Below are 14,843 nucleotides of genomic sequence, written 5' to 3'. Positions count from 1 at the left end.
TGTTTGCGTGTCCTAATAAAGATATTTCCTCTCTGTTGTTTTTCAGTTAGTTGGAGTCGGCTGTGTCCAGTTTGAACAAGCCAGTTAAGACTGGCCAGGACCACTGCCCCCTGGGCCTGCACGTGTCTGATACCCTTTTGATATCAGAAGGCCCAGAACTCCCCCCTCAGATCATGCCAAGCGCCACCACTTTTGAACATGGGTCCCAGGAAGAAGCAAATAACTCAGGTACACCTGTGAGGCACACTGATGCTCACCTCCCCTACCTCCCAGTCTCCTTTCCCCCTGCCTAAGACCACCCTGCTTGTTTATCCCACAAATATCCCAAGCCCTTACTCTTCTGGGAAGTGGACTGAGAACTATCCTCCCACCTCCTTACTTGGTGGCCTTGTGAACAAATCCTTTTTCTGCTTCAAACCTGGCGTCTCAGAATTTTGGCTTGCTGTATATATGCAGTGATACCCTCAATTCCAGAGGGCTCTGAGCTTCCCAACAGCAAAGCAAACCCCGCCTTCCGCCTTCCACCTCCCACCAGCCTTTCAAGCAGCTGCAGAGGGAGGTGGAGGCGGTAGCAGAGTTGCTTTATTAGGGGCTTGGGTGGGCAGGGAGGGCGGGCATGGTGCTGGCCTGTCAGAGGCGCTTGAAAAAGAGCTTATGGCCTTGGTCCAGCGTGCAGGTTCTGGGGCCCAGCCGGCTGGGCAGCAGCCGGTGCAGGGCACCCCGGTCCTCAGCGGAGAGACGTCTGCTGCACAGCTGTAGCTCCTGCAGCTGTCCCAAAGCCTGGTCCCAAAGGCCCGGGCCCAGGGGGCCCTGGACAGCACAGCCTGCAGAGGGGAGGCGGGAGCGGGCTCAGTGGTGTTAGTGGCAGGCCCCATGAAACTCCCAGGCCTGTGTTTTTCCCTTTACCAATGTGGCCCTCAGGAAGAAATACATTTCCTTTGAGGCCCCAAGGACTACAGTGAGGTGCATGAGGAAAGCCCAGGAAAGGCCTGACAATTCTCTCAGGAGTGTGCTCTCCCGGGGGGGCTGCCGAGGACTGTGGGCACCTTTCACAGCCAGTGGTCAAGCAGGAGGGAGGTCGACTGAAATAAACTCTGCGTTCACATCTGTGCCTCTGACAGTGTCTGGAAACACCTGGGTCCCTTCATCCATAAAATGGGCCCAATGGGGCGCCTGTGAGTCTCAGTAACAGCTGCCAAGGCTCGATCCTCAGACTAGAGAGCACCCAACAGGCTCGGGACCCCAGGGAGCTTGGTGAGAGGGTATAAATGCCAGGAAGCCAAGTGTGCAGGAGCAGCCTCCTACCAGTCTGCCTTCAGGGGTGCCTTCCTGGAGGAGCCAGCCTGGTCCTGTGGGGCGGTGGGTGAGGAGCAGGGGCTTCCTGGGTGCACACCCACTTCCAGCCCTTGTCCTCCTAGAGGGCAAAGCCAGTCTCTTGCCCAGGGCCCCAGTAGGATGTGCCAGTTCACCAAATGCACCTCCCTGGGCTCATCCTCAAGACAGTTCTGGGAGGTACTGTGCAGCCAGAAGGAGAACAAGATAAGTTCTCACTTAACAAGACGGTCCCTTGGTCCTCCTGCCCTATGGTTTTAGGAGCTGGGCTCATGCTCCCTTCCTTTGTCAGCCTCAGGAGCTCAGCTCACCCTTGCTATCTGGCTGGTGACAGTGACAGCCCCTTTAGAGGAGGCACCTGGTATGTCAGGTTTGGCCACCATAGCCAGGGCTCACCTGCCAGGCCAAGGAAGCTGAGGCCTTGGGGCCGCTCTCGGAGGGCAGACAGGAGCTCCTCCAGGCTGGCACAGCTGATCTCGGGGTTGGCAGACAGGTCCAGTGAGACCAGCGAGGGACAGAGGGGGAGACATCTGAGATGAGGGAAGAGGCATGGGGGTCAGCTTCCACCATGAGGGGAGCTGCCCAGGTGAACCTACGGCTTGGGGGCCACAGGCCAGGCTAGCAGGATTTGCTCCAGCCTGGCATGGGCGCCTCTGACACTCCTGAGGGCCTGCTGAGGCTGCAGGGCCACCAGAGCAGTCGCCTGTGTGTGGGCGGCTGCATGAAAGGCGGCAGGAAAGGACACACCAGAGGGGAAGACTCTGGATAGCTAGGCGAGCGTGAGGGCTGCCAGGAGGCAGGTTAGAAGCTGGAGGCCAGGTCTCAGGGCATGCTTGGGGAAGGAGCCCCAACCCCCCAGCCTTCCCAGGCTCCTGGGCTTGAGATGAGGACCCCAGCAGGATGGTGGAGGCACAGGCTGGGTGTGTTACCTGCTCAGGTCTCTCACTGCCTTGTCGCCCAGGTGGTTTGCCGACAGGCTCAGATGCTCCAGAGCACAGCCTTCCTAGACAGTGGAGCCCACAGGGAGCCAACTGAGAGGGCTGCCTGTCCTCCCAGCTTCCCTGTAGAGGCCCGACACCCAGAAAGCCAGATACCTTCCCTCTTCCTTGAGAACGAGGGGGCAAAGACTGCCTGGCCCCCAAAGCGCCAGAGGGGAGCAGTGTCCCTTCAGTTTGCAGACCAGAAGGAAACGCCTCTTCCTCTGGGTATGTCACACTTGGCACACCATGACATGACAATGTGACGTGTGACAGACCAGCCCTGCCTGAAAAAGCCCCAAGAGAGACCTACCTGCTGGCCAGGAATTCACAGCCTGAGGCAGGCAAGTCTACAGAAAGCTTTCCCAGGCCCTGTTCTTCTCAAATCTGCAACCCTTTCTAGCATCCCCACCCCTAGTCCTAGGTGGCTCAAAGTTCTTCTGGCTTGGCACCCCTCCTTGACTGCATACCTTCGTCAGGTATCTGACCATGGGCTCCACAAGGCCTGTGTCACTCTTGCTGGCTGCCACAGCACTCAGCTCCAGGCGCAGGAGGGTGTGGGCGGGCAGGCTCTGCAGGGCCTGGGCCAGGGCTGTGGCGCCCAGGACATTGTAGGACAGGGCCAGTGTCTTCAGGCACTTGGCATCTGCACCACAGGCCAGAACCTCCGTCAGCCCACACAGCCACCACCCTCAACCCTGTGGCAGAGTCCTGGGCCCAAACCCTCATGACCCCCAGGGGATGCTGTCAGGGGATGCTGTCATCATCCCTGAGATTCTGTGCACAGGAAAATGAGGTAGCTCTTGCCCAGGGACACCAGCTGGGGAGGGGGCAGGACCAGACTCCTGTGCCCAGCTCTTTCCCACTATTTCTGGTTCCCCTACCTGCCCTGACTCCCAACAGGATGGCCTCAGGCTACCTGAGACAGGCCCTAGGCTGGGACATCCAGGCGTGGTGGGGTGGGGTCAGGGAGAACTCTGTCTGCCATCCCCACCGCAGACCCTCCTCCCTTCCTGCTGCTCTCACAGCTCTGAGCCCCACTTCCCAGCTCTGTGGAAAGCCCCCTAGAGGATCCTCAGTCTCTAGCCTCTCAGTACCAGAACCATCGGTCTCCGCAGCCCCAGTGGGGTTCTGGTGGAACTGTCTCTGGCAAATGGAACACTCACAGCTGGTGAAGACAGTGGGACTGGGGCTCTGGCCTGCCGTGGAGCTGGGACCAGGGGTATGTCCTGGGGGGACAGGCCAGGCCAGGCAAACACCAGATGGCCTTCTGAGCCCAGAAAGGTCCAGCACCCAAATGTCCACCCACATGCTGGTACCCCAGGAGCCCTCTTGCCCAAGGCTCTCCAAGCCCCTGGATATGCCCTTCCATTGGCAACTGGAACTCTGAGGCCAGCAAGTGGACATGCCTAGTGGCTCACCTCGGAAGGCATTGTCAAGGGCCACCTGGTGGTTAAGGAAGAAGCTGGGGCCAAAGCCACAGGCCCGAAGGTACAGCGTGCGGAGCAAGGGGCAGGCCTGCAGAACAGAGGCCAGGGCCCGGCCACAGCCATCCCCGAGGGGGTTCATGCTTAAGTCCAGCTCTTCCAAGTTCTGTGGAAGACATGGGTGTCCCACAGGATTTGGTCTCCCTGCCGTCCCAAGGCTGCGCTCTGGCCCCTGCACCTTCCCACCCAGTGATGGGCTGAATGTGGACATTCTGACGCTGCCTGGTTCCCAGCCCACTGTCCCCTAAGCCTCTACCTGCAAGGTGGCCTGCCCCAGGAGGCCTGTGGCAAGCTGGCGCAGGCCTTCAGGGCCCAGGTGATTGGAGGAGAGGTCCAGGAGGGTCAGGCCGGGCACAGTGTCCAGGGCAGCCAGCAGCTCAGCAATGCATCCATCCCCCAGCTGGTTCCCTGCCAGATGCAGTTCCCGGAGCGCCGAGTGCAGCTTCAGGGCCCGCAGCAGAGGGGTGAGCTGGGCCTGGCGCAGGGCCAGGGAGCAGGCGCTGAACGAAGGGCCTGAGCCCTGGTGCTCCATGGCCTGCAGTACCTGCCGGTGCTCCCCTGGAGGGGGTGTGGCGTCACCAGGACTGAAGCCTGCCTGTTCTGCCCTGTTACCCACGGCAGGCAAACCAGGGAGCCCCTCTGCACTCATGGGCCCTGGGGCACTCAAGGGAGCCAAAGAGCCAGCCCCGACAAACCTGGGGACCCAGGGCCCGTGAGTCCCACTGCAGAGCCACTGTGGGATGCTGACCCCTTCCAGACCTGGTCATCTTCCTCCACCCAACACCTACACATGGACCATTAGGTGAGGGACGGAATCCTGAGGACAGGTGTAGTGGGAGGGGACCTTGGTGAACACCTGGGGTCCTGGGACTGGAGGCCTGCAGACCTGGGAGCAGCATGCCCAGCCTCGCTGCTCTGGCTGCTACAGCACCTCCTGGTCCCTTACCTTGCTCCAGGCTCTGGCAGGCTCTGCGGTAGCGGTCCATCAGTGGGGGAAGGTCCCAGGAAGTCACCTCAGCCAACACCTGGAAAGCACCACTGGAATGCAGCCTGGGGGACCCGGTGCTGGCCAACACCCTGAGCTCAGGGCCTTGGTTCCTGCCACTCACCTCCTCATTGTTCTGCAGCACATCAGGGATGGGGTCCTGGGGGGCCAGCAGGGCCCCCTCTTTTTGTAGGGTGAGCCGTGGCAGCAGCCCACAGGCCTGGTAGTAACGTTGGGCGGCCTGCTCAGCCAGCCAGGCCACAGAGTGGGCCTCCCTGCTGTGAGAAGAGAAGGCATGCTAGGTCCCGGACTGGCCAGGTTCCTGCACATGCCGTGGAGAGGCCCCCCGGGGGTCCTGCCATCCCTACTCTGGGTCTACAGCCCCCTTGTCTGACTCTCTCCTCTCTCCCACCCCTGCCTGGGACAGGCCAGTGCCCCCAGCAATCTCTGGCTCCTCTGGGCCATCCCTAGGGGCCACAGGGCCTAATCTGACACCCTGGCCTGCAGCCTCATCCCAGCTACCAGACCCACCAGTGACCAGACAGAAAGTCAAAGTGAGCTCTCCTCATACATCCCACCTGATCTACAAGTGCAAGGGTTCCCTGCTGCCCCCGGGCGCCACCTCTGGCTTGGAGCCCATAGAGGCGCAGAGGGAGCCAGGGGCTGGGAGGAGGCAGGCAGTGCCTTACCTGTGCGGGACAGGGATGAGGAAGAGATTATCCTGCACTCGGACTCGAACTCGGATGGGGGGGGGCAGGGCCTGGCCATAACAGGTGGGGGCAGGGAAGAACAGTCTGAGTCAGAAAAGACGGAGCCCCCGCCCCCACCCACCCTAAGCTGGCTCTACTCCAGGCGCACACACCCACCGAGGGCTGGCCTGCTGCAGGGCTCTCCCCACTGGGCCCCGAGGTCCTGGGGACCTCGGGGCCCTGTGGGGCCCCCGTGGCTGGGCTGCAGTCTCCCTCTGGTCTGACCAGTGCACTCCAACTCTTGAGGGAGGGCAGACGGCTCTGTCTGGCCCGGGTCCGAGGCCTGATGGGACTCGCACTGCCACCTGATCCCGAAGTACTGAGCCTCCTGCCGTCCCCATTGCTCTGGGGGAGGGGCTGCCAGATATCCGGGTGGCTGTGGGTCCAAGGCAAGTCATCCTCCAGCCAGTCCTCAGTCAAGCATTCCTCCCCATGGACGAGTGCTGCTGGGAGGCTGGGGGCCTCGTCAGGGCCTTGCAGTGGGCTGGGACCCAGGCAGCAGCTCTGGGTACTACCCACACCACGGATAGCTGCACGGTAGGCCACCCAGCCAGCACTTGCCATGGCTGCCTCCCCTTCACTGCTGGGGCCAGGCATCCAGGCCTTGGCCTGCTGGGCTGGGACAGAGTGCCGGGGCCTCTTCTGGGTTGCCTGTGGGGGACCTGAGCCGTCCTCACCCTCTGAGCTGCTACTGCTGGCCAGCCTGTGCCTGCTCCTCCGAGGTCTGGTCACAACTGGTGCCTCATGTGAGGCCCTGGCACTTGCCTGACAGGCCCCTCGGGATCCTGGGCAGGGGCTTGATGGGGGAGAGGTCTCAGGGTCAAATAGATGGTTACTTGGGAGGGTCTGGGGAGCCGGGGAGCCGTTAGGAGCTGCAGAGAGAGAATCTTGAGTGAGGCAGTGCCCGGCACCCTCCCCCGCCACCCAGGGCCGGGGACTCCCAGGCTAGGGAGTCGGTGCCCAGGCAGCTGAGGAGATGTGTGCTTGCCTCGGCCCAAGGAGGCCGCCTGGAGCAGCCTCTCCATGGCACCCGCCTTCTCTTGCGTCTCACTGTCCAGATCCCTGCTGTACAGCTTCACCCACTGCTGCAGGGTCTCCAGCGGGCTGTGGCCCTGTGGGACACCCAGTTGAGAAGGGCTGGAGGGAGCAGCCCCTCCAACCACAGCCCACCCGGCCTGTGTCCATGCTCACCTTCCTGGTTCGGAGGGTGACCGACGCTCCTCGCTTGATGAGCAGCTCGGCCACCTCAAAGTGGCCACAGTTGAGGGCATCGTGCAGGGGAGTGATGCCCTCACAGCCCTGGCCACCTGGGTCATCCACCGCAGCCCCATGGTCCAGCAGGAAACGGACGATGTCTGTGGACCAGGGGACACAGGCCAGTTCCCCAGACCCCTTTTTGGACCCCTCCCTGTGGTGTAGCAGAATCCCCTGGTCCTACACTCACCCAGATGCCCGTAGTTGCAGGCCTCATGCAGGGGCGTCCAGCCACAGTAGTCCCGAGGGTTCAGGGGGTGGCCCTGTGACCAAGAACAGGAAGGAGCCTAGCCTCGGGCTCTGAGGGCTGAGGGGGGCCCATGGATCCATCCCCCAGCCTGGCCCAGGTCACATCGGAGTAAGGGGGACACCCCCACCACGAGGCAGGTCCTGGGGAGGCCCACAGAGGCTGTAGACAGACAGCAGCCTCAGTGCTCACTCCAGCCCTCGTGCCTATCCTGCTCCCCTGGCAGAGGCTGTCCCCCTCAGTGCTCCTGCTGCAGCCTGCAGGGCGGCTGGACAGGGTAGGGGCCCACCTGCCTCACGAGGTCCTGGACGCGGCCCAGCTTGCCCTCGATGCAGGCCCGATGCAGCAGGGTCTCCCCAACGTCGTTGCGCCGGTTCCACTGTGGGCATAATCACCCCACGACGAGGAGCGGGGATGTGAGAGACCAGACAGCACTGGTGAGCACGCTCAGCCCCACGCTCAGCCCCACTGTCCTCACCTTGTTCACCCTCTGCCGGCCCAGGCAGCCTGGAAGCTCCTCATCCTCCTCTAGCTGCAGGGACCTGCCATCAGCTTCATCCTCTGGAACAGAGCCCAGCCCACTGCCCAGGTGAGCCCAGCCCCTACCCTGCGATCTCTCAAGCCTGGAGGGCAGGTCTGGTGCTGGCTCCTAGTCCACTCCCAGCCCTGCCCACAGAGAAGGCACCTGACCCTCCTGTCCATCTGGCACTGACCTCTCGCCCCGCACCCACATCCTGCTTTGTGGTCAGTCTCCCCACTCCCAAACCTCAGCTGTCTCTTTCCTGGGAAGCACCCTTGTCGAGCCAAGTCACCCGCACAATGAAAACAGTTCCCCCCTGAGCCCAGGCGTCCTCCACCTGCACTGCCTTCTTCTGGCTTTCCCACCCAGCCGGCCCCTCCCACGTGCTCTCTGCCAGACCCCCTCTTCCCCTCCACCTCTGCCCTCGGCTCCCTCCTGTGCCTCCGGCCCCTTCCAGCACTTTCTTCTCCTTCACACGCTTCTCTTCCTGTGGCTGGCTGTTGGATAGCACTGCCTAAAGTTCCTGCTTTTGGCCCTCTCTCCCCAGCCCCCTGCAGTGCCCACACCCATGCACAAGCAACGCCCAGTCTGAGGACGCTGAGGCCCGGCCAGAACTTCCCAGGTTCCTGGCCGCTACCAAGAGGTTCTGGAGACCCCTCAAGTTCAAAACTAAAGCTGCCTCTTGGCTTCAAGGCCAGGTTCCTGCCACTCAGCCAGAAGCTGTCTGACTCCTGGAGCTCACCCACCTGCGTGCCGAGCCTACCCCAGCCTAATCATGAGGCCAACCAGCTGACCTCTGGGAAACCTGCACCCACTCCCCCTTCTCCCTACCCCCAGCCCCGGGCACCCTTCCCAAGCTCGCTGTTTCCTCCTATCACGAGTCCGTGAGCAGTCCCACCTGCCCCAGCCCAGGGCCCAGCTCAGAGCAGGTGTCAGGGGGAAGTGCCAGCGCAGCCGGCGCCACGGCCAAGGCGCGCTCAGGCCTCACCGCTCTCCGAGAGCTCCATCTCGATGGCCTCCAGGGTGTCGTCGTCGTCGTCCCCTTGGTCGCCCTCGTCCTCCTCATCCTCAGCCACACCCAGCTCCTGCAGCCTGGCTTCAGTGCCAGGGGCCTCCTGGGGCTGCAGCCTCAACTGCACGGTGTGGAGGTGCTGTAAGGCCTGCCTCTGAGGAGCAAGGGACACCAGCTCAGGGCCCAGGGACATGGGTCAGAGGCAAAGAGCACAGGTAGGCCGTGGGGAAGCTGTGGGTGGGGCTCCCACACCTGCAGCTGGGGCTGCTGAGCCTGCTGGGCACAGCTGAGAGCCTTCTGGAAGCATGGCGCCAGCAGCTCGTACGCATCTCCGGCCTCCTCACGGGACAGTGCAATGTTCAACCAGGTCTTGGCCTCCTAGGGGAGGGAGGACGAGCTCAGTGGCTGCTGTCCACACAAGACAGGAGGTGACAGCCTGGGAAGGAAGTGCCCCATGTGCCCACCCTTTGAGGGTGGTGGTCCCAAGATAGCCACGTGCACTGGGCAGGGCTGGGCCCCGACACTCCTCACCTCCAGGGCGTTGCCGCCACGCAGCCTTAGCTCCTCCTCATAGTGGTGCACGGCCTGGCGGTGGTCCTTCATGTCTCCCAAGGTGGCAGCCAGAGACACGTGGATGACAGCCAGCTCAGGGCCTGGCCTGCGAAGCAGCTCCGCCAACTGCAGCTGGGGAGGCAGCGACAGAGAGGCTGGGGCTGCTCCACAGCCTACAGCCTAGAGGGTCTCTGCCCTCGCCTCCCACCCCAGCTGGGTGCCCACCTGCTTCTGGTAGGCCTTGGCGGCCTTGGGGAAGTCGCCGGCCTTGGAGAACAGGTCCCCCAACTGCTCACAGATGCCCATGGTGGCCTGAGGGTCACTACCCTTGGACTCCTCCAGCTGCTGCTGCAGCCGGACCACTGCCAGCACTGCCAGGAAAAGGCTCGTGCAATTGTGGCACAGCACCGGCCTTGCCCTTGATCTGGCTCTGCCGCCTGCTGGCCACGTGCAGAGGCAGCCACCCACCCACCCCAGCCTCCGTTCACCCGTCTGTAAGGGTGGGAGTCGGAGGAGCTGTGTCATCGAGTTGCAGCAAGGATTAGAACTAACAAGTGACAACTTAGGGCAGGCATGGGCTTGCAGCATGGGGGCTCTGCTGACTGCCACTCATCAGCACCCCAAGGCCATGTGTCCTGTCCACGCTCCCACCGGTTAGGCGGGGACAACTTTCGTCTGCAGTTTGCAAGTGACAATGCTGACTCATGCATAAACCCCCAGCCAGTCTCCTGACCTCGCACAGTGCCCCTCAGAAACGCTGTGCTGTGTGTAGGCTCAGAGAGCTGTGTGAGTGGGGGGGGTACAGGCCCCATACTGATGCTGCCACCTCCCAAAGGACACACACCCAGGCCTCCTCTGCTGTAGGAGGGGTGCCCTCCCCTCCTTTGCTAGGGGTTCAGCCCCCGGGTCCCCTTCCAGGCTCACCATACTTGAGGGTCCGGCAGACCACTGCCTTCTGCAAAGGCTTCTGGGAGCCAAGCCTATAGGCCTTCTTCAAGGCTCTCTTGGCAGCCAAAAAATCCCCCAGGTCTTGGAGGACCTGGCGGGCAAGGAAGGTGAGGCTCACAGGCTCCTGAAGGCCCAAACCCACCCAAGACTGAGCCCAGGGCCACTGAGACCGGCACCTGTGAGGTGAGCACGCAGCACTCGCTCTCCATGACGGCCTGCTTCATGACACGCGCGCACTCCCGGGCCCCCTCCAGGCAGCGCATGGCCTGGGAGTGCTGCCCCCTGCGCCAGTGGATGGCGCCCAGGTTGTAGCGGGCACGAAACAGGTCCTCGTAGAGGTGGTTCTGCCTGTGGGTGGTGACAGGTACTCAGCGTGCCCAGAGCACCCAAAGTGCTGATGAGCAGCTACCGACGCTGCTTGGGCTTCCAGCCCCACAGAGCCACGCATGTCCACCTCGCCCCCAGCACAAGGTAGACTTGCGGGGCTCCTCTGCTAACAGGAGACTGACAGGGCAGAGGGTTGAGGTCCAGCCAGGCTGCCCTGTCAGGGGGATCCTGGGAGCAGCCCATCCCCAGCTACTTCCCAGGAACTGGGCAATAAGCTCTCTCCTGGGGCCAAGTGGGGCCTTACTCAGCAAGAAAGATACTCTTCTTGAAGTAGGCGTTGCAAAGAGCCATCTCCTGCAGGCTCTCGAAGGTGAGGCCCAGGTTAAGGTAGAGTCGGGTCCTCATCTCACTCAGCTCTCGTTTGGCCAACGTTCCTGGAAGATGCCCCTCCAGACGCTCAGTGCCTCTCCTCCACGTGGGCCTGTCCAGCCCCACCCAGACCCCTCCTTGAGCCTCTCACTGTGGCCACCAGGGCTTCTGCTACAGACAGTGTGGAGGACAAAGACAGCCAGACCCAAGGTTATCAGGGGGAGCACAGACCCTGTGCCCCCTTATCAGGGCTGGGGCTGGCGGTACTGTCTCTAAGAACAGGTCTCAGACTCACAAAGGGAGAGCTCAGGCAGGCAGAACCACCACATAGGCAGGCAGGCAGTAGGGCAGTGGAGCTCCTCTCCCTGCAGAGTTTGGGAGGCAGGTGGGGAGGGCCAAGACCCGAGGGCAGTCACCTTCCAGCTTCTCCTCCACTATAGCCAAGCTTTTCTCGAAGGCAGTCTGTGCCTGAAGCAAGGCGTCCTGTGACTGGTGGTGATCATAGATGTCCAGGTGGGTGCGGCCAATGGTGGCCCAGGCCCTCTGCTGCTCGATGTAGTTGGACAGGGAATGTGCCAGCTCCAGGTAGCGGTGTTGGTGCTGGAGCCCAGAAAAACGGTCACTGAGCAACCACCACCTCAAGGAAACCTCACGTGTCCCTCAAGGGGGCCCCCAATCTTGCCCAGGAGAGACCCCCACTCCCCAAACCCTTACAGAGCAGGCCAAAGCCAGGCCACACACACCCCATTTCCTCTATGCCAAGGGCCGTCTGGGGGACAGACACTACACTCCAATTGGCCAAGGTTATCACAGGGGAGAGACAATGAGTGGGAGTTAGCTGGGCTGCTGCAGCCCAGAAGTGGAGCCAGGGCAGCTTTGTGTGGACAGAGGGTCTGGATCCCCACCCAGCCTGCCCACAACCTCACCTCCAGTAGTATGTTCATTAGTGGTTTCTGGGGTCAGGCTCCCAGGAGAGGCTGTGACGCAGTCGCCCAAGGACCAGGCTACCATCCTCTGGCACAGGGCTGTCTGGAGGTGAGGCCCCATGCCTGCACGTCCCCCTCTGCCCTCTAGCCAAAGGCCTGGACAGTGGAGACTGTGCCTCCCTTCTCAGAAAGGGGCACCCCATTAAATGGGGGCTCAGGAGAGCTAGGTGTGACCGGCAGGGTGTCAGCTGGCGTCCGCTCACCTGCAGGGCAGCTGAGTAGTCCTCCATCTCTGCCAGCCGCTCTCCGATCTTGCGGTGGGCCACCGCGCAGCCCAGAGGGTCGTCGGTGGTCTCCAGGAGCTGCAGCTCTTGCTGGTGCTCCTGCAGGGCCTCCGCGTAGCAGCCTGGGCGGGTGGGCCCGGCAGGATTCAGTCTGGCCCAGCAGTGGGGCGGCGGCCAGCAAGGCCCTCCACCACCCAGCTTCCCCACCTCCGGCCTCCCGGGGCCTCCCGGCTCCCCGCTCCCAGGCCCGGACCCCACCCACGCACCATGGCTGGCCAGGAGCTCCCCTAGCTGGTGGCAGAGAGCGGCCTCCTCCCGCAGCTGCCCGCTCCTCTGGGCCTTGGCCTTGGCCTTGCTCAGCTCTGCACAAAAAGGGGTGAGGCCGGGACGCTGAGCCTCCCCTCCCAGGAGGGCCAGGCCCTCTCCCGACCCCCGCGCTCAGGCTCTCGGTCCGGGACTCACGACGAAGCTCGCGGTCCAGGCTCATACTCTGGCTGCCGCGCGCGGATTCCGGACTTCCCGCGCCCTCGCTCCGCCGCCGCGGCCCCGCCCCTAGGGCCCGAGCGCAGGCCCAGTCCTGCCCGCGCGCCGCGGAGCATCCCGGGAAGTGTAGTCCTGACGCTCGAAGCATCCTGGGAGTTGTAGTAGGGCTGATGCCGGGGCGGGAAACGGCTTTGAGAGGGCGGGCGACTCCCGGGGTCCGGGGGCGGCCTAGGGGTCCCAGCACCCCTCCTCAACCATGCAAGCCCGCGTGGGCGGCCCCGCAGCTGCCGCCGCCACACACAGACACACGCGCGCGCGCGCACACACACATGCATTTGGATTAGTGGGCATAGTCACAGGCGCCTCCATCCCAGAACCTGCGGGACAGCAGGGAGCAGGCCACGGTCGTCACACGTGGGGACTCCAGCCCCCAGGGCTGTCAGGGGAAAAAGGGCTGCGTCTTCCAAAATGACCATAGCAAGTGCTGTTGTGTTCTTGGAAAAGTCGGCGTCCGCGCGTTAGAACTGCAGAACTGCTTTGTGCTGAGTGCGTGAAGACAGTGGGCTCTGGGCCCCCAGCGATGTGACCCGGACTTCTCAGTCCAGGAGCTCGGAGAGGTGTAGAGCTCGGGGGAGGTGGTGCACCAGGTCCCTGACCTCTAAATGCCTGTCCTGCCCCTGCACCTAGAGAATCAAGCACTTGCGGGGCTTTGGGGCCCTGCCCCTGCCCTGTTGCCAGGCCCTGGGCCCCAGGTGTCAGTGCCGGCGCCCCAGAGGCCCCAGAGGAGGTTCAAAAGGAGTGGGAGATGGGCAGTTTTATTCTCTGTGGAAATGGAAACAGACCCAATGGGGTAAAACTCTCATCCAGTGGATGTGTAGCAAGGCCTGTTCTGGAGGGAGTAACGGGGAGGGCCAGTGGTCCCCAGGTCTGGGGAAGGCTGCCCAGGGCCAGTGTATGGCCGAAAGGGTTGGGAGTGGGGGAGGAAGGCCAAGCTTGAGGAGCTGCAGGAGGTGCGAAGATGACTGCAGGTGTCTGGCGCTCCTCTTTGCCTCTTGAAGGGTGTGGTGCTCTTTTGTCCCGGGGACCCAGGGGCAGGACAGGGAGGCCCTGAAACCAAGGCCTGGTGGGCAGGCTGGTGAGGTGCGAGGGGCATAATGAGGCTGAGGGTGGAGGCGGGTGGGGATGGGGGAGCAGAGACTGTCTCAGCTGAATGGGCTGCAGGTGGAGGCACCCCCCCAGGGCCCCTGGGGACTGAGCAGGCACCCCTTCAGCACCAGCATTCACAGGACAGTCCAGGTCCTGGGGCCTGATTCTCCTTCGGAGAGGACCCAACTCCGTGCCTCAGTTTCCCCTCTGGTCAGACAGGGAACAAGATTTGGAAGCCCAGGTAGGGAGGCCACAGAGTGGGGCCTTGCAGGGGCAGCAGCTGACCCCGGGTAGGGAGGCTGTCAGAGCCCAGGGAAGCCATCCAAAGGGAGGCTGTCTTCTTGTAAGGAAATACAAACAAGAGGTGGTTTGGAACTTTCTTAAAACTGTAGTTACAAACAAAAAGAAAATATCCAAAGAGAATACAGACCACAAAAGCAACGTGTTAAGTCAGTTATGACAGTGGCAAAAACACCTCTTCACTCCACTCTTTAAAAAGTTATTTTTATTATTTTTGTAAATGTCTCACTTTGGGTGAACTGAGAGAGATGTAGTGCTTACCTGGAAGTGAGGGGGAGAGGGGGAAGGGGCTGGCTTGACCTGTGCTCCCAGGCCTCCCTCACATCTGCCAAGCTTGCTTCCCAGCCCCTCGGTAAGGCTGCCCAGATGGCATGGGGCCGTGGAGACAGACCACTGGTGTCTCCTTATTGGGACATCCCCCAGTAAGCCAGTGACTCCCAGTGAGATGCCACAGGGAGGTTTATGGCACCAGCCCCCAGCAGTGGCCAAGGTATATTACAGCGCCCAGGGTGCCCAGTTCCACCAGGTCACAAGGCTCAGCAGCTGAGGTCGCTGTCACAGGCGGGGACTCTGCCAGGCATATCAGCGGTCTTCTCAGGCGCCCTCTGCCCCGTGACCCACACCTACACCCCTATGGGTAGGGCCTCACCTGGGCGCCAGCCCCCTCTCACACAGGCTCTTGGGCAGCTGGAGGCACTGGACCGCGGGGCCCCAGCCTGTGGCTGACCCTGGTGCTGCAGCACCAAGCCCCAGGCCCCCCCCACCTCCCGCACTCAGGGCTGCTGGCCCAGGACTGAGACAGGGCCAAGGAGGCCTGCAGACCAGGTTCCTCCCTGCCCCTGCCTGGCCCTCTCTGCAGCCACATACCTTAACCTGCCCAGCCCACCAGCACTGCTGGGAGCCCCTCTGCTGACTCCATCTCTTTCAGGCTCGCTCAAACACATG

General features: G+C 62.5%; 1 protein-coding gene across 2 annotated transcripts; it reads right to left on the bottom strand.

Annotated features, from left to right (window-relative positions):
- Positions 1 to 564: 564 nt before the first annotated feature.
- On the bottom strand, positions 565 to 12,508 carry TONSL (tonsoku like, DNA repair protein). Of its 2 annotated transcripts, XM_064476695.1 has the most exons (26): positions 12,432 to 12,508; positions 12,236 to 12,331; positions 11,949 to 12,091; positions 11,176 to 11,359; positions 10,695 to 10,824; positions 10,240 to 10,411; positions 10,040 to 10,154; positions 9,341 to 9,486; positions 9,095 to 9,247; positions 8,816 to 8,941; positions 8,540 to 8,717; positions 7,510 to 7,592; positions 7,321 to 7,410; positions 6,975 to 7,047; positions 6,722 to 6,885; positions 6,519 to 6,642; positions 5,648 to 6,402; positions 5,471 to 5,541; positions 4,906 to 5,059; positions 4,743 to 4,821; positions 4,053 to 4,354; positions 3,731 to 3,902; positions 2,780 to 2,955; positions 2,262 to 2,335; positions 1,729 to 1,862; positions 565 to 824 (listed from the first exon to the last, which is right to left on the bottom strand). In XM_064476695.1, the coding sequence occupies exons 1-26, from the start codon at positions 12,454 to 12,456 to the stop codon at positions 631 to 633; spliced, it is 4,113 nt and encodes a 1,370-aa protein (XP_064332765.1). In that variant the 5' UTR covers positions 12,457 to 12,508; the 3' UTR covers positions 565 to 630. The 2 variants fall into 2 exon arrangements, with proteins under 2 accessions (XP_064332765.1, XP_064332766.1); XM_064476696.1 differs by lacking the exon at positions 1,729 to 1,862.
- Positions 12,509 to 14,843: the final 2,335 nt, after the last annotated feature.

The sequence above is a fragment of the Camelus dromedarius genome, chromosome 20 (genome assembly GCF_036321535.1).
Source record: "Camelus dromedarius isolate mCamDro1 chromosome 20, mCamDro1.pat, whole genome shotgun sequence".
NCBI lineage: Eukaryota > Metazoa > Chordata > Mammalia > Artiodactyla > Camelidae > Camelus > Camelus dromedarius.
Note: the sequence above shows the minus strand (reverse complement) of the source record. Positions and strands in the feature narration are given on the sequence as shown.